The 19014-nt window shown below is 35.9% G+C and overlaps 1 protein-coding gene across 2 annotated transcripts in view; it reads left to right on the forward strand.

The window, feature by feature from the left end:
• Positions 1-2157: 2157 nt before the first annotated feature.
• Positions 2158-19014, forward strand: part of FANCL (FA complementation group L) — a 98968-nt gene continuing 82111 nt past the window's right edge. Inside the window, exons 1-3 of one of the 2 annotated variants that reach the window (XM_047782033.1) lie at positions 2158-2315; positions 14369-14427; positions 16542-16602. In XM_047782033.1, coding sequence (XP_047637989.1) covers positions 2220-2315; positions 14369-14427; positions 16542-16602 — 216 coding nt within the window. In that variant the 5' untranslated portion in view covers positions 2158-2219. Of the gene's footprint in view, positions 2316-2825; positions 3029-14368; positions 14428-16541; positions 16603-19014 lie in introns of those variants that run through there. The other variant, XM_047782034.1, reaches the window with a different exon arrangement.

The following is a 19014-nucleotide window of genomic DNA, read 5'->3' on the forward strand; positions in this document are numbered from 1 at the left end:
ACGTGTCTCTTTTAAGGAGAGTTTTGTCTGGTAGATGCCCAAGAGTGGGACTGCGGGGTCATATGGAAGTTCTATGTATAGATTTCTAAGGTATCTCCAAACTGTTCTCCATAGTGGCTGTACCAGTTTACATTCCCACCAACAGTGCAGGAGGGTTCCCTTTTCTCCACAGCCTCTCCAGTACTTGCTATTTGTGGACATATTAATGATGGCCATTCTGACTGGTGTGAGGTGGTATCCCATGGTAGTTTTGACTCGAATTTCTCAACATCAATCAGCGATGTTGAACATTTTTTCATGTGTTTGTTGGCCATCTGTATATCTTCTTTGGAGAAATGTCTATTCAGGTCTTTTGCCCATTTTTCCATTGATTGATTGGCTTTTTTGCTGTTGGGTTGTATAAGTTGTTTATATATTCTAGAGATTAAGCCCTTGTCGGCTGCATCATTTGAAACTATTTTCTCCCATTCTGTAAGTTGTCTTTTCGTTTTCTTTTGGGTTTCCTTTGCTGTGCAAAAGCTTTTCAGTTTGATGAGGTCCCATGGGTTTATTTTTGCTCTAATTTCGATTGCTTTGGGAGACTGACCTGAGAAAATATTCATGATGTTGATGTCAGAGAGTGTTTTGCTTATGTTCTCTTCTAGGAGTTTGATGGTGTCCTGTCATAGTGTATATTGAAGTCTTTCATCCATTTGGAGTTTATTTTTGTGCATGGTGTGAGGGTGTGTTCTAGTTTCATTGCTTTGCATGCAGCTGTCCAGGTTTCCCAGCAATGCTTGCTGAATAGACTTTCTTTTTCCCATTTTATGTTCTTGCCTCCCTTGTCAAAGATTAATAACACTTATTTTTTATTTTACCTATAGGACTAACAGGTGTCATTTAATTTAGTAAATAATTAATAAATACCTAGAGTGAACTACGATATATACTAAGTGATTAGGGAGAGCAATAATTTTCAGCAGATAAAAGTTTCCTGAAAAAAGGTAGCAGCTGAGGACTTTGAAGAAAGGGTAGAGGTTTTATGGGGAAAGTGTTGTGGTGGGGAAGTTTGAGGTATTGGAAATAGCAAAGGTCTTAGCTCACACATAAGTTATAAAGTCCTTGAGGGCAGTGGCTCTATGTCCTAATAATCTTTGTGTTGGTCCTACAATTGTACAGCCTTCAGTTTATGCCCATCAAAAATATGCAGCATGTCATCCTTAATAAATGAATTGCATAATTGAGTAGAGAGTATGTCATGCCTCTGAGGAGGTTCTCAAACTTTACCCTTAACACCTGGAGTGCATGTTAATGTATCAAAACACCTGGAGGGCTTGTTATAACACAGATGATTGAGCCTCACGCCCAGAGTTTGGGATTTCCTAGGTCTGAGAGAAAGGTGAAGATACACCTTTCTGTAAAGTCCCCAGATGATGCGGATGGCCCCAGTATTACATTTTGAGAACTACTGCTTCAGTGTAATTCATATTTAACTATTACTGCAACATTCTTTTTTCCCGAAGCATACAGAATACTCTTGTCAAGCTTTAAGTCTTCAAGAAATCTAAGCCTATTTTGAGGGCAATAAAGATGGGAGGGTACACAGATTACTCATTTTTGCACAACCTGTAGCATATTACAATGATGCTTTGCAAACACTAGGGCCCCAAATCGTAATGTATTGAATACTGACTGGATTAAAATGATCGTGCAGTAAATATCAACAAGTTCCTTAATGAATCCTTAGTAAAAGGAAATGTATAACTACCACTCTCAAGTTAGAAAAATATGTAGAAAGGGTTGTTAAAGAAAAGTTAACTTTGGTTCAAGTCCATCAGCAATTTTCCTGACTATTTTGCCTTAAATATTTATGAGCGCAATACACCAGAACCAAATCTGGTGGTGACCCGAGTCTGGATTAATGTATGTATCCAAAATGGCTCTTGGGACAGCCAAGGCTAGAATGCTCCTTTTTGTTCAGAACCTTGAACCTGAAAACAATTTTCCCTCCTGCCTCCCGTTGGGGCCAATGCTGCTCCTGCACAGCTGTGCCCACCTTGACTGGCCCTAAACCCAGGTGTCACGACTAGCACTAGATCTTGATTTCGCCCCTGGAAGCCTCGAGGTTTTTTTCCCGCCAAGGCATTGGTTTCCGCTCTCAGCGCCCTGGCCGCAGGCAGGACTGCGCATGTGCGGGGCCCAGCGGCCGCAGGTCCTGGCGCTTCCACGAACCGCGGGCCATGGCGGAGACGGAAGCGAGGTTGCTGCGGCAGTGCCCGCTGCTTCTGCCCCAGAACCGGGCGAAAACCGTGTATGAAGGATTCATTTCGGCTCAGGTACTCGCCCTGGTAGATGCTCTTTTGCTAGGAGAGCTTCCCTCTAGCGGTGCAGCCCCACCCCTGGAAGTCTGACCGGAGGGGTTACACGCTCGGAGTAGTGGGGACTAAGAGGGGCGGCCCTCTCGGAGACTAGAAGTACGAGAACTGCGGCTGTGGCAGGAAACCGGCCCTCGCCGCCAACTATGCATCGGGATCTGGCACGCCGGGGTCGGGCACGCCTGGGAGGTGGTTGCCGCTCGCCGCTCCGGCGGGAACGCTTGGAGACCCGCGCGCGCTGAGTGAGCAGGGGGCGGGGGCGCATGTTCACGCCCCTCGTCCCCTCCCCTTGCTGAGTTTTGCCTTCCTCCTAATTCACTTATTCAGCGTCTGTCCCGCAGTTAAAGTTTGGTTTTGTTTTTTAAATTGGTCAGTTTTTTTCTTGCCTGTTTTCTAACATCCTTCACTCCCTTGAAGGTTGGAGGCCTGTCACAGGATAATCTGCGCTCACCTTATTCTTGTTTTCTGTAGAAAGAACATCGTTTTGGAGGAAAAACCTCATTTTGGCTCGACGCAGAGCCCTGTGGACCCGAGGACATCTAGCTGCGATATTTTTTGTAGGAAATCTTGACAGCCGAATTAATTACCTTAGCTGATTGCAAGTGGCCTCTTGTGGAGTTTATTACACATAGTAAACACGTGTAGGGCTTTGAAGTTTACAAAGCGCTTTCCAGGTACAATATCTCACTTAATCCTCAGCCCTTTGAGGCAGAAATTTTAAGAAAATCATTATTCTCTTTTTATAGTTGAGTAAATAAAGGCATTGGAAAGTGCAGAGATTAAGTTACTTGTCTATGTTCGCAGCACACGCTCTTAAAGTCAGGCTATCTGATTCTACTCCTGGGTTTTCCCTTTCCACATTGCACCAAGCTACCTTAGGTTAGAATTAAAGAGTATAGAGTCGGCTTCCTGACCACTACACTCAATATTGTGCTCCTCCACCACCAGCACACATAACTTTTTGAGGGTAGGGGCCACATTCTAGAAATTAGCATAAGTTTTGAAGTCTCTTCAAAACATGTAGTAACCTCTCAAATGTTGAGTGAATTATCAAATTCACTTGCTAAGTGAAAATTACACCTGTCCCTAGGAATATTAGGTGTAGAACTCATCAGGATACACTGAAGGTTATAGACCTTATACTTGGAATTCATTTGTTTTTAAACTCTGTGTACCCATCACAAAGTTGAGGTTAAAAGTCATTGCTACCTCTGTATAAAGTTAGTTCACTTTTCCCTTTCTCAGTTGGAAGTATTGGTCTTGAATTATCTAGCTGAAAACTTTCACATGTCGAAAAGTTGAGATATTAAATTACATTTTAATCAGGAACATTTTTATCAGGAACTATGTGTGTTATGCCTAATTTTAGGCATTTTAAGGAAAGTATTTCATATTTGTCTGTATCTGCTACAGCCTCTTAGAAAATATGTGTAGTCATCAAAATTCAGATTAGATGAAATATTTTTATGATACTTGTAACTATAACTCTTATTTGTACCTGTTTTAGGTGGCTTGTTGAAATCCTAAGCTAAACATTTTAGCATTGTTTTGTTTGGTGGAGCTTGTTTTGCCTAAAAATGTTTGTCTAATATAATTTCAGATTTACAGAAAAATAGCAAGGTTTCCCTTCAAGGGGAAAGGGACATCCATCATTAAAAAAAAAAAAATGCTCTTTAACTTACAACAACAACAAAAGAATTTTCTAATTGCTTCTCTAATACAAAATGAAGAAAAAACATAATAAAAAAAAAATAGGGCTGTAGGAAGAATTGGAGTGTACCCTCTAAGGAGACTCACCATTTTACATCTGCTCCATTTGGTTATTCTGAGTGTATGTGGGTGGGTGTGTATACCCATTATTTTCGTGAACAGTTTCAGGTTAGGGTACAGACATAGTGCTTTCTTATTCCTAAATACTTCCAGTGTATATTTTATGAGAACAAAGACACACTCATACATTACCACAGTAAAATGACCAAAATAAGGAAATTTAATCAGAAGGTAATACCATTACATAATCTGGAGTCCAAATTCTCATTTTGTTAAGTTGCAATGATGTGTTTTATACCCATTTCCAGCCTCCTATCATCTCATGTAAAATCTCACATTACATTGGTTGTCCTGTCTCTTTAATCTGGAATAATTCCTTAGTCTCTGTTTTTCATGAACTTGTCGATTTTTGAGTACAGATTGGTCATTAGGTAGAATGTCCCTCAGTTTAGATTTGACTGATATTTCCTCATCATTAAATTCAGGTTATACAATTTTGGTAGCTGTGCCACAGAATTGCTATGTTCCTTTTCAGGGTGTGTGATGTCAGCAGACCTCATTGATGGTGTTATCTCTGATCACCTGTTTAAGGTGGCATCTGCCAGATTTTCCTCTTTAATTATTACTTTTTTTTTTGTCTTTTTGCCTTTTCTAGGGCCACTCCCATGGCATATGGAGGTTCCCAGGCTAGGGGTCATATCAGAGCTGTAGCCACTGGCCTACGCCAGAGCCACAGCAACGCGGGGTCCGAGCCGCATCTGCAACCTACACCACAGCTCACCGCAACGCCAGATCCTCAACCCACTGAACAAGACCAGGGATTGAACCCGCAACCTCATGGTTCCTAGTTGGATTTGTTAACCACTGCGCCACGACAGGAACTCCTTCCTTCTTAATTATTAAGTACTTATAGGAAGCTACTCCAGAGCATCATATTCCACTTCTTCTCATCCACCTTGTAGTTAAGTGATGTTTGCCAGTGATGATTAGTTAGTTAACTGATGTTTGCCAGTGATGATTAGTTAGTTAACTGATGTTTGCCAGTGATGATTTTCTAACTCTGTCCTATTTATTAATTGGCATTCTCTGATAGAAAAAAGTAGCTTTTCCATTTTCCTATTTATTTATATCAGGCTCATGGATTCAAAAAATAATACATTAAAATTCTTACCTCCCTGTTTGATGTTTAAATTGTCCCAGGTTTAGCCAGTCAGAGCACATTTTTATTGAAATATTTTTAAGGCTTTGCATTTTCCTTTTTTCACTGTTTTAAAAGTATCCTGTAAATGCTGATATGTAGTATTTTATAATCATTTTTTAGAACTTAAGTTAAAAAACTACTCATTTTGTAGTTTTATTGTACCCAAGAGTTATTAAAAGCAGATTTAAACATTTTTCTCATGGAAGGTCTTTTTTCCTTTTTTCATTTTATTTTGGTCGTTTTTAGTTTTATTGCATTGTGACTAGTAATGTTTGTTAAAATTCTACTCTGGAACTTCTTCATTTAAAAATTTTATTTTTTGTGAGCTATGTGTGATTAAAAGAAGGTGTTTTCCATATTATCAGGTTTTTCTTTTAAGTGAGCTTTGGTGGTTCATTTGCTTCAGGGACTTTGTTAATTTCGTGTAGGTTTTTAAATCTTTTTTGGCTTAAAAGTTGTTCATTAAATTCTCTTATTATCGTTTTAATGGTTTTAGAATCTGTAATGATGCTTCCTATATTCATTACCTTTTGTGCATAACTGTTTCATACCTTAATGGCCTAAACCAAAAAACATTATCTCACCTTTTCTGTGGGTCGGGAATTTGGATGTGACTTAGCTGGATGGCCCTGGATCAGTGTTCCTCCTGAACTTGCTATAAAGGTTTTGGCTGGGATGTCTCTTATCTAAAGGCTTGACTGGAGTTGGAAGGTTTGCTGCCAAGATTGGTCATTCACATAGCTATTGATTGGAAGCCTCAAGTTTTTTACTTCTCCTGATAGAAGCTTCAGTTCCTCACTACATGGACTTCCATAGTGTTGTTTGATTGTCATCACATCATGGCAGCTAGTTCCCCCCGATGATTGAGTATTAAAACAGAGAGATCAGCACAAAGCTGCACAATACTTTTTTTCTTAATCAGCTTGTAAAGTTACAAATTCACTTGTGTTTTTATCCCCCCTCTTTTTTTTTTTTTTTTTTCCTTTTCTTTTCAGGGCCTCACCCACGGCATATGGAAGTTCCCAGGCTAGGAGTCCAATTGGAGCTACAGCTGTGGGCCTACACCACAGCAACATGGGATCTGAGCTGCATCTGTGAACTACACCACAGCTCATAGCAACACTGGATCCTCAACCCACTGAGCGAGGCCAGGGATCAAACCCTCATCCTCATGGATACTCATCAGGTTGGTTACCGGTAAAGCCACTATGGGAATTCCATATGTTTTATTCTTTTTGTCAAAATCAAGACTCATATCCAATCCGTATTTCAGAAGGAGATGAAGTACCAATACTTAAAGGTAGAAGTATCAAAGAAATTATATTTCAAAGATACCTCCCATCCCCATTTCTGTTACTGGTATTTTGTGACTTCTCTCTTTTTTTCCTGATACATCTGGATGGAGACTTACAAATTTTACTGATCTCAGAGAAACTACTTTTGATTTCATTATTTTTCTGTTTCATTCATTCCTGATCTTCAGTTTCCTAGTTTGTTTGGGTGGAATATTATGTCACTGATCATGAGTCATTTTTCTTTTAAAATACAGTTGTTTAGTGCTATATATTTTCTTTCAGATGGTGTTAGCTGTATCACACAGATTTTGGTATATATACTTTTTCTGGTTCAAAATACTTGTTAATTTCTTCCTTGATTCATGGGTTACTTTAGAAGAATATATGTTTCTAATTTGAGGATTTTCCAAATGTCTTCTTGATACTGATTTATCATTTAGTCACCGAATATAATTTGTGTGATTTGAATTCTTTAAAATTATATGGAACTCTTTTATGGCCTATAATATGGTCTGTTTTGGTAAATGTTCTGTGTATACTTGAAAAAAATGTACATTATGCTGCTGTTAGGTAGAGTGTTCTATAAATGTCAAGTCAAATTGGTTCATAATGCTCTTCAGGTTTTCTACAGAGTCTTTGCAGTTTTTCTATTTGTTCAGTTAATGAAAGCGGATATTGAAATTTCTAACTACTTTAGTCCTCTTTTATCTGCAGGGGATATGTTCCAAGGCCCCCAGTGCATGCCTGAAATAGTAGATAGTATTGAATCCTATATATACTATTATTTTTCCCCAGGTATTCATATCTATGTTAAGGTTAACATATAACCTTTATAAACTAGGTACAGTGAGAGAATGTGTAAATTGTCAGCATTGCTACTCTTGGGGGGTTTGGGGTCATTATTAAGTAAAATATAAGTTACTTGAACATAAACACTGAGATACTAGATAATTCATCTTACTACTAAGATAGTTATTAAGTGACTAATGGGCTGGTACTCTGGACAAAGGGATGATTCAAGTCCTGGGTGGTATGGAGTATGGCAGCACAAGATTTCATTATACTACTTAAACTGGTGCATACTTTAAAATGTATGAATTGTTTATTTTGGAATCTTTCATCTAATATTTTCAGTTGGCTACAGGTAGCTGAAACTGGAGGAAGTGAAACTGTGGATAAGTGGGACTACTTTATAACTGTTGATTTTTCAGTTTCTTTCATTTCTACAAGTTTTTCCTCATATTTTGAAGTTCTTTAGATACATAAACTTATGATTGTAAGCATTCTTGCAGAACTGACTCTTTATAATTGTAAAATGACCCTTTTTACTTTGGTAATAACCTTTGCCTTGGAATCTATATATTTCTTTGATACTAACATAGTGACTTCAGCTTTCTTTTGATTAGTGTCTGCATGGTTTATCGTTTTTCAATTCATTATATGTACCTATATATAGCTTTATATTTAAAGTGGATGTCTTCCGGGCCTTGCTTTTTGTTATTTTTGTTTTTGATGTTTTTTGATCTTGTTTGTGGCATGTGCAAGTTCCTGAGCCAGCAGTCAAACACATGCCATAATAGTGACAACACTGGATCCTTCATCTACTGAGCCACCAAGCAAACTGCTGGGCCTTGCTTTTTTATCCAGTCTGACAATCATTGTTTTTTACTTGGGGGTATTTAACCATTTACATTTAACGTGATTATTAATATCATTGGGTTCAAATCTTATATCTTGCTGTTTGTTTTTATGTATTTTTTCTTTTCCTATTTGTGCATTTCACGAGTTTATTATTTAACTCTTGTCATCTTATTACTTTTTTTTAAGTATTTGCTATTTTTGTCTCTTTTTTTAGTGTTTGCTCTAGGGTTTACAATATGCATCTTTAATTATAAGTATACCTCTTCCCTTATATTGTAAGAATCCTACAAAACAGTTTACTTGTATTTCTTATTTCCTGGCTTTTGTGCTATTTTTGTTGTATATTTTATTTTTATTTATCTTATAAATTTCTCAATACACTGCTAACTTTCTTTTAAGCAGTCAGTTATCTTTTTTTAATCTTAAGACTTTAATTTTTTAAGAACAGTGTAGCATTACAGAAAAATTGAGCAGATGGTACAGAGTTTCCATGTTCTATCTACTTATACAGTTTGTCCTATTCTTAACATCTTACATTAGTATGGTATAATTGTTATAATTAATGAACCACTATCATTGAGTTCCACATTTTATTCATATTTCCTTAGTTTTTACCTAATAACCTTTTTGTTCTGGATTCCCATTCAAGATAGCATGTTACCATGTCTCTTTAAGTTTCTCATAGCTGTGATGGTTTCTTAGACTTGTTTTTGAAGACCCTGACTCCTCTATTATTGTGAAGTGACCAACTTAATTGAGGAGTACTAGTCAAGTATATTGTAGGATACTACTTTACTAGGATTTGTCTTATTTATTTTATTTTTTTCCCTCATGGTTAGACTGGGGTTATGGGTTTTTGAGAGGGACATCACAAAATTTAAGTACCATTTCATCACATCTTATCAAGGGTACATGTTATTAATATGATTTATGACTGTTGATGTTGACCTTGGTCACTTGGCCGTAGTAGTGTTTGTCAGGTTTTTCCGCCATGAAGTTAATCTTTTCCCCCCTCTTTGGATGGAAGTCACTATGAGCATCCCTCATAAAGAGGTGGGAATTGATGCTCCCCCTCCTTTCAGGTGGAGTGTTTATGTACAGTTGACCCTTGAACAATGCTAGGGTTAAGAGCTCCACCCCCCACATAGTTGGAATTCTACAGATAACTTATAGTCTACTTTCAATCACTGTGTATCTTATAGTACTATAGTATGTATGTATTGTAAACTATCCATGTATAAGAGGACCTGAACAGTTCAAACCCATGTTCAAAGGTCAGCTGTAATTTATCTGGAATTCTTCTGTATGGGAAATTTTTTCATTTCTTAATTCAGTCATTTATGTCACTATGAACTTACAGATATTTTATATTTTGAGTTATAATCCTATACTACTTTATTTGATGCTTAAATTATTCCAGCTTTGGCACAGTCAATTATCCTTTAAAGAGGTTTTTAAAAAATTAGAAAAAGTGTCTTGTATTTACCTGTATATTTACAGTTTGATACTCTTGGTTCTATATCTAGATTTCCACCTTGTTTCATCTACTTCCTTCCTTTAACATTTCTTGTATGTCTACTACTGATGAATTCTTTCAGCTGTTTTATGTTTCAGAAATTGTTTATTTGGTGTTTTGAAAGATACTTTGAGTATAAAGTTTGAGGTTGACTTTTTTCTTTTAATGCTTTAGAGATGTTGCTTCACTGTTTTGCATTATTACCTATGAGAAATTTCTACTATTTTTATCTTTGTTTCTCTGTAAGTAGTGTGTGTTTTCTCTTGGGCTGCTTTTAAGATTTTTCTTTTTATCATTGATTTCTGTCAGTTTAGTTAGGATGTTCCTTGGTGTAGTTTTCTTCATGTTTTTCCTTCATAAGGATTATGGCATTTTTTGCATCTGTGAGTATGTATTGTCATTTAATTTGGAAAAAACTTCACTCATTGTTTCTTTCTTTTCCTTCCTCTTTGCTATGTTGGGCACTCCAAGTACATGCATATTAAGCCTCTTTCAACTGTTCCATGATTCATTGATTCCCCCCCCCCCCCCCAGTGTTTGCTTCTTTTGAATGTTTTTTATTTCTGTGTTTCAAGTATACTAATTTTTTTTTTTTCAGAGTTTAATCTGCTATTAATGACTACTTCATAGCATATTTTTCATCCCTTCAGTTTGGGTCTTTATATCTTCCCTATATCTATTTACCATACTCAGGCTTTTTTTTCTTTGTGCTTTTTAGGGCCTTACTTGTGGCCTGTGGAGGTTCCCAGGCAAAGGGTTGAATCAGAGCTACAGCTGCTGGCCTAGGCCACAGCCACAGCAATGCAGGATGTGTGCCATGTCTGCGACCTACATCACAGTTTACAGCGACACTGAATCCTTAACCCACTGAGCAAGGCCAGGGATTGAACCTGCAACCTCATGGTAACTAGTTGGATTTCATTTCTGCTGCGCACAATGGGAATGCCATCTTTGGAACATACATAGTGTAGTTATAACTGCTTATATTTGGGGAGCACCTCTATCTGCCATTTTTGCATTTGTTTATCTTTTCATTATGAATCTTATTTTCCTGCTTCTTTGCATATCTGGTATATTTTGATTGAATGACATACATTGTGTGTTCTGCCTGTTGGGTGATAGATATTTTTATTGTCTCAAATATTCTTAAGATATGATTCTAAGTTACAGTTAAATTGCTTGGGAACAGTTTGATCATTCTGAGGTTTGCTTTTAAACTTTGTTAGGCAGAAATAGAACAGACCTAGGCCTAGAGTAATTTTGCTCTCACTGAGGCAACATTTTTCCGAGTACTATATTTAATACCTCTTTTTTTTTTTTTTTTTTTTCCTGTGCCCATGGCATGTGGAAGTTCCCAGGTCAGGGATAGGGATTAAACCCCTCCCCAAGCAATCTCCTGAGCCACTGCAGTGACAACACCAGATCCTTAACCTGCTGCCACACAAGGGCACTCCTTTAATAGCCCTTGTAGTACAAGGTTTTCCACTCTCGCTGGTCAGAGCATGACTTCTTTCAGTCTTGCGTGAGCTCCAGGAGACATTGTCATGTTCCCACAGCATTGGGTAGTTTTCTCACATCTATATGGCAATCGATACTCAGCTGAAGACTCCTTTTGAGGAATCCTCTGAAGTTTTCTAGATTTGTTCTCTGTGTAGTTCTCTCTTCTCCATGAATTTCTCTCCTCTTAATTACCATACCTTGTGAATTCTGCATGCCTTATCCTCTCTTAACCCTGTCTTCTCAAATCAGAGATAATTTTAGGCTCTATTTGGTTTTCCATCCTTGTCCTGCAGCCTGAAAATTCTCCAGGCTGGCTAGGTAGAGACTTTTTTTATTTGTTTGCCTTTCAAGGACCACTGTCCTATATTGCCTGCCTTTCAAGGATCATTGTCCTATAGTGCCTATTGTTTGATGTCTGAAAAATCATTTCATATAGTTTGTCCAATTTTTTAGTTAATGTAGGAAGGTAAATTCTTCCCTGTTGTTCCATCATGACTAGAAGCAGAAGTTCTTTTAGAGATTCTTAAAAGCAATGTTGATTTATGTATTATTTAGTTAACATTTACACTCAGATTCTGAAAAGTTCTATTCCATTGTTGCTTTTGTTAGAAAAAAAAAATCTTGCTTTCAGGCGTCTAATGGCATTATTATCCTGTTTCTCTTAGAAGCTACAGACTTTAAGTCCATATGCTAAGATATATGTCATTTCTCAATGTCCAGTGTCCTTTTCAATATGTGAATTTCTAGAAACTATACTTGGATTGTAATTAAAAATATTATTTTCTAATATTTTGTCTTACTTTTGAAGGTCTCCAATTATTAGTATATTAGGTTTTCTTGGCTTGTTTTCCACTTCAACTGCTTTTCTCAGATGGTCTGTAATTTTTTTCTCATTTGGTCTTTTTTGGCCTTTTTTATTTCTCATGAAATTTTTATTTTACTGTGTTCTTCTTTGAGCACCTACAGTTTATTCTTCCATTTAAATATTATCTTTTTCAGTTCCATTCTTAGTTTTATTTTTCTGAATCTAGGTGCATATGCTCACCAAATAATAGATAATTCAGTATTGTGATTTGTTTCTGCCTTGTGGTTTTTGTTTACATCGGGGGATTGTCATTACCTGAGATATTTTTTCTCTTATGATGAAGACATTGTCTTTGTGTTTGTCAAAAGTTGGCTGTTTGCAATAATTTATTCCTCATTCCAAAATACCCTATTCTATTAGTGAAGCAAAGGGTAGTTTACTTAATGGATGAACTTTTTTTTTTGGTCGTGCTGAAGGAGGAATTGAGTGTTTTTATTTTGTTGTACAAGATCCTAAATTTCCCATACTTACCACCTTTTCCTCCCAACACCCAGTTTCCTAAGGCTATCTCTACCTGTCTTTTACCATAGTAAGTCCCCTCCCTGTAGTCAGTGCTTTAATCTACCAGAAGTCTTTATTTTTTTTTTTTTCATAGGTAGTGCAGTCTCCTCTTCTGTCTTCCATGCATATATTCCCCCACCACCACCCCAAATCCCCTAGCTCTCTAAAAGAACTTGATGTGGGAGGCCCAGAGTGGAAACCACTGGGAAGTGGTTTATATTTTTCTTTTTACAGGTGATTTTATAGTTTATAGTGTTAGCTTTCTTCTGATTATGCCTAAGAATGGGATTTTTTGTGATACTGCTTGTCCTTAGTTTTGATGTATGTAAGTTTTTGGGACAGTATGTAGAGAGATTCAGATTTAGCAAACATTCAGTTACTTTTGTTCCTTATAAGCCTGGAAAATCTGCTTCATGAGAGCAGTTTATCTTATTTTTAGTTAAAGCATAGAAAAAATTATTTTGGACATTTTCTTGAATCAAAAGTATTATGGCATGTGACATGGCATTTGACCTTTTAAAGTGGTTGGATTTTGCAAATAAGGGACTTTGGAATTTTATTCTTTGACATAACAGATCAGTAGAGTAGTTTTTACTATTTTTCATGTAAATTTTGAATTCCAGATTGCTCTTACACCTTGTGTGGGATGTCTATAAAGTTAGGTTAAAGTTACTACATAATACCTTTTAGTGCTTTAATGAAATAGTGAATTATTGTTACTTGACCTTTTGAAAAGGTCAGTAGTACATTTTGTTTCATTTTTTTAAAAGGACATTTAAATGTAATGAAAGTCAGAACTGCAATATTACCATGAAAGTAAAGGTTATGGGGTACATTTAATTGTATTCCTCTATTTTTTGAAACCGCTTTGAGGGAGAATGTGCTAAAATTCTCGTGGTGATTGTTTTTCAAGAATTTTATTACTCTCTTTCATTTTATACTGTTGGAGTAAAAGATTATATTTCTGTTTGTCTTTTTCTGCTTACCTTTGCTCAGATTTCATGTGTGTTATCCTGTTTAAGGTACAAAGTTTAAGCTGCTTACCCATTCACTTTCTCAAGAAAGTAAAACTGAATGTATTTCTCAGACCTGTCCTTCTTTCCTTAGAAAGACTCGAGTAAAATCTGGTTTTTTCAAATGTATGGTTGTGAATATTTAAATGAAAATAAGTAACTTCATATTTTAGTGATTTATTATACTCTGATTTATGAAAATATTTGTGTATTTAGATTATTTCAATTTTTACTCTTTAAATTTGGAAAATTACAAATGTGAAGTCTGTTATATATTTGTAATTTTTAATATGATTTTTCCTTTTATAGTTGAAGAAATTTGAAGGAATTTACTTTCCCATAAACTTATTTACTAAGAAATAACACTTAAATTTCTTCTTTAGGTCTACATTAACATTTTCTTAGTATTTTTTGTGTTTATGTAAGTGACAACAATTTCTTAGTATTTTTTGTGTTTATGTGAGTGATGTTTTCTTTAAAAACAAAATCCTATCTTAGAGTTTTGCTTACCCAGTAATTGCCAAGTTTCTGACAATTCTGAGTTATTTTCCTTCAAATGCAATATTCTGTTGCTTATATTTTAACAAGTATTTGGATAAAGTTGATACCTTAGAAAATACAGGAAAATGTTGCTTTTTCTATGTGGTTCTGTTTGACTTCTCTTTAAGTAAAAGATGAAACTTTGAGTCACCCTTCTTAATATTTTCCATAGGGAAGAGATTTCCACCTTAAAATATTGCTGCCCAAAGATTTACAATTGAGAAATGCAAGGTAATGTTACATATACTCTGGGGATATGGCGGTGGGGGGTGGATGAGCAATCATTAATCTGGAATAAGTTGATTCTAGTCATTAGAGTTCTGTTTAAAATGCTTCATTAGAGTTCTGTTTAAAATGCTTATCAGTCAACCAGAAACATTTCTCATTTTTTTCAAATCATTGTGCTTTGTAAGTGATTTTCCCTGGTGCTGAAGTGCTTTTCAAAGGTAGCACCTTCTCTAATTTTCTTAAAATTCAAAGCAGTATACGGCAATTGGTGTAGACTTTACTAACAAGGGAGAATATTTTGGAGAATACAAAAGACTTGGAAAACTTTCTTTCCAACTTTTGACTGATGTTAATTATATATATATTCAGTCGTGGGAAACCTACATTATTATGAGTTCTGTCCTAATATAAATTAGGTGTCAGCATGGGTTGTTGGTAAGGAGAGCCCTTGAAGGAATGTCAGGAGATGAGGCTAGAAATTTAGGTAGCACCCCAAATCTCATTTCTACTCCTAAATATCTCTGGGGGTAGTAGGAAAGGAGGAAGAATCCAGAAACAGGAGTAGAACTGACAGGATTTTGTGACTGATTGGAAGTGGGAGATAAGGAAAGTGGAGTGGAGGATGCTTTCCCAGTTCCTAACTCAGATCGCTAAGCTAGAGGAGAGGTCTTTGATGAAGGTAGAAGAGGAATGATTTTAAGACATGCCTATGTGAAATATCAAGAGATTTTTGGTAGTAGTGTTTTGGTGTGGAACTTGAACATGGACTTGGAATGGAGATGCATGTGGAAGTCACAGTAGACATGGGATTTGAGGTTGTGAGTATGGATAGACTTTCTGGTGCCTGTGTATAGAATGAGAAAAGAAAGCCAGTGACAAAATTTTGAGGGTATTAACAACATTTAAAGGACTGCTAAATAGGATCCTCAGAGAAGACTAAGGACTGACCAGAGAAGTAACAGGAAAATCTGGACCGTTCTTGCTGAAGCCAAAGAAAGAGAAGCTGAAAGAGGGAGTGGTTAATGTTGCAGACTGTTGAGAAGGAATCAGGTTAGATTGCATACATTTCATGTAGTGGTTGAAGTCAGCTTGTTTTGGAGTAAGTGGGCAGAAAGAAAATGCAAACCCTGTAAACTGCTTTGATGAGCAGGAGTGTCTAGAGAAGGGTACGCCGGCAAGGAAGAGTTAAAATTATTTTATTTTTTTTTAAAGAGATTTGTTTGAACAAGTTAATATATGATGGAGCAAAAAATGACAGAAAGTTAAGGATACCACAGTAAAGTGATAGCTAATGAAATGATGTAGTGAGTTGGTGGCAAGGGGGTGGAAAGTAAATTTGGAGAGGCTGTTTCCCCTGGGCAGTTGCCTTTCTGATAGGAAGTAGTAGTGGGAATGTGGGTGTACAGACCTGGAATGGAGAGAGCGTGATGATTTGAAAAGGCCATGGTTGGGAAAACTTGGGGAGGCTAGGTACATAAACGAGTTCCTTCAGTGACCTACCCAGCAATGTTGAGAGCACAGCCGAGGTGAACCAATAAATAAATGAATATTAACTTAATCACTGCTTACAGAATTTCAAGTATGTGTCCTTCTTTTGGAATTGGAAGATTAAGGTGCTACATACGCTTTCTCAAATATAAGTTCTGTATATTATGATCAAGACTGTTGGTTTTATTTAACCTACCTTGGAGAAGAATCCAAGTCAGAACACTTTGATTTGGAATCCAGCCCAGTAGAAAACTTTGCTTTGGAATCCAACTCAGTGGGAAACTTTGCTTTGGAATTCAACTCAGTAGAAAACTTTGCTTTGGAATCCAACTCAGTAGAAAACTTTGCTTTGGATAAGTTAAAGTTAAAAAAAAAGAGTACTACTTTTTTTTTTTTTTTGCATGTCATTTGCTGATTGCAGTTATTTATATTTTGAAATAATAAAATTAGTATCAACAGTTTGAAGGCATGATTATCAACAGTACCAGTGGTAAAAATTTTATTAACTTGTCAGAATTATGCTTGTCATTCTTTTCTATGTATGTACATGTTTGTGTTAGCATACAAACAAGTTTTTTCCTTTTAATTCTAAACAATGAACAAACCATTTTTTTCCATTAAAATTTTAGATTGCTGTGTAGTTGGCAGCTGAGAACAATACTTAATGGGTATCATCAAGTAGTACAACAGGTAAGTACTTTAAAAGGTTTATGTTTTAAGTGAGGGTGAGAAATGACTAAATCCATTCTTTTTTAAAGACCTGTTTTGCAAATTGTTAAAAGCAAACTGGTTTAGTAGTTGTGGAATTTTGTGTTGCATCTCTATCAAATATTTTAAGGATCCATATTTTATTTAAAATGTTTCCTATCTCAGAATTCTCAGCACATCTTCAGGCAGCATTTGTGTTGAAACTGATTTCCATCTTTGAGATTTTAGGATCTTCAAATATGTATACCATCTTAATATCTGTTGCATTTTGAGTGATTTTTTTTTCTTTAAATGCACACATTATGCCACATCCATCACTCTTTGGGTGATTTTTCTGTTGAGACTGAATAATGGAGGTACCAAAAAACAAACAAAAAACAAAAAAAACCCCCCCAAAAAACCCCAGGACCCATTTAGGAGTTGTAGGATATCTGTGGCAAAAATGTGATTGTAGTTTAAGATTAGCAACAGAAAAGGTGAGGTGGAAATCATTTAGGATCATGTATGCATATGTAATGAGAGTGGATGTAAAGGCAGCATAGGTGAGATATAGACAGGATTGATTCAGTTATTTACTTTTTAAAATTTTATAACTAAGTTTGTGCTTTTGACATTCTTAACCTACTTCACCCACTTCCCCAACTAAATGCAGTTATTCTTAATGTTTAGGTTCCTCTACCTGAAAATTCCTTTAAAGATTATAGAAACAAAAAATTACTTACCAAAGCAACTGAAAATAATGAAATGCCTCTTGTAGAAAAATAAACGTTGGTAGAACTGCCTTTCTTTTGATGTTTTATTGATTTGTTTTTCCTGATTTCCTGTAGTTTCTCTATCTTTAACAGGTTATTATTTATCATAAGTGACAATGACAATCATTATCACTTAAAGTAGTACTGAACCACAAAGAAATATAGGAGATAAACTATTTGATTTGCAGAACGTAGGGTGTCATTGCTGGCAATATAATTACAGCAGATTTTTAAGGAGATGTTTTAATTATTTCTATTTTCTCTTCACTGCTACCCCCTCCACTGTGCCTGTTATATATACCAAGGTTTAAGAAATGAATCTGAGAGACCTAAATAGCTTGAAGAAAACTTGATAATGAAGACTAAGATCTATAAAAGTTTTTCTCTACCAATTCACCAGGAAGATGCCTAGAAAACTGTCCCAATTACTTATTAATTTCCTCCAGTTGGTCATGTAGAACCCAATATTAGAGTCTTTGTTTTATTCCAAAAGTGCAGGTAAATATTACTTTTTTTTTTCTTGTATCATTTTTAACTTAGAGTAAATATGGGCCGGGGGTTAGCAGTCTTTTTCTGTAAAAGGCCAGATAATAGATTTTTTCATGTTTTGTGGACCCTAAGATCTGTCTTAACTACTTAACTCTGCCCCTGTAGCACCAGAGCAGTCTTACAAGAGGTAAATGAATAGGTGTAGCTGCATTTCATTACAACTCTATTTCTGAAAACAGTTGTTGGGCTGGATTTAGCCTCTGAGATGTAGTTTGCACACCTTGGGTATAATTTATTACTCATCTCTAATAAACTATGGGGGAAATAATATATAGAAGAAGGAAAGTCACATATTGTACAGATGTATGTCCACACAAAGCTATGTTAAGTTGTGAATCATGTCTCATGTATTGATACATCTTAGATTATTATTTTCTTCATCTAAGAACGGTGAATTTATACATCATCTTTGTTCAGAATCGTGTGGTGGTAGTGCAGTGGATCAAAAATAACAAAAATACATTATTTTGATTTCAAGCAGAGAAATGATGTAGAGATTTATCTAGGAAAAAAACTAGAAATAACTTTTTTTGCTTTCATTTATTTTATAGTTAATTTCTTTTAACAATCAAAAGTTTCTAGGAAATGGAGCCATGACATTTAAATATCTATTCTACCTCAGAAGTTATTTTGTTTTTGTAGTTCTATTTTGATGGTTTTACATCTTTGAAAAGTTGACTCCTTTTGGAGTTCCCGTTGTGGCTCAGCAGTAACAAATCTGACTAGTATTCATGAAGATGCGGGTTTGATTCCTGGCGTTACTCAGCAGGTTAAGGATCCAGTGTTGCCGTGAGCTGTGGTCTAGGTCGCAGCTCAGGTCTGGCATTGTCTGTGGCTGTAGTGTAGGCCCACAGCTGCTGTTCTGTATTGACCCCTAGCCTGGGAACTTCCATATGCTTGTGGGTATGGCCCTAAAAAGACAAAATAAATAAATAAATAAATAAAGATTGACTCCTTTTGAATTAATAAAGGTTAGTCGTGAAAGGACAAAATTAACATTAATAGGTAGTCTATATCAGAGAAAAAATTAAAATAGTATTATCATTCATTATTCATTGCTTTAGTTAGATTTTTAAACTGTATACATTTGCTT

This window comes from Phacochoerus africanus, chromosome 5 (assembly GCF_016906955.1).
Source record: "Phacochoerus africanus isolate WHEZ1 chromosome 5, ROS_Pafr_v1, whole genome shotgun sequence".
In the NCBI taxonomy this organism is placed as follows: domain Eukaryota; kingdom Metazoa; phylum Chordata; class Mammalia; order Artiodactyla; family Suidae; genus Phacochoerus; species Phacochoerus africanus.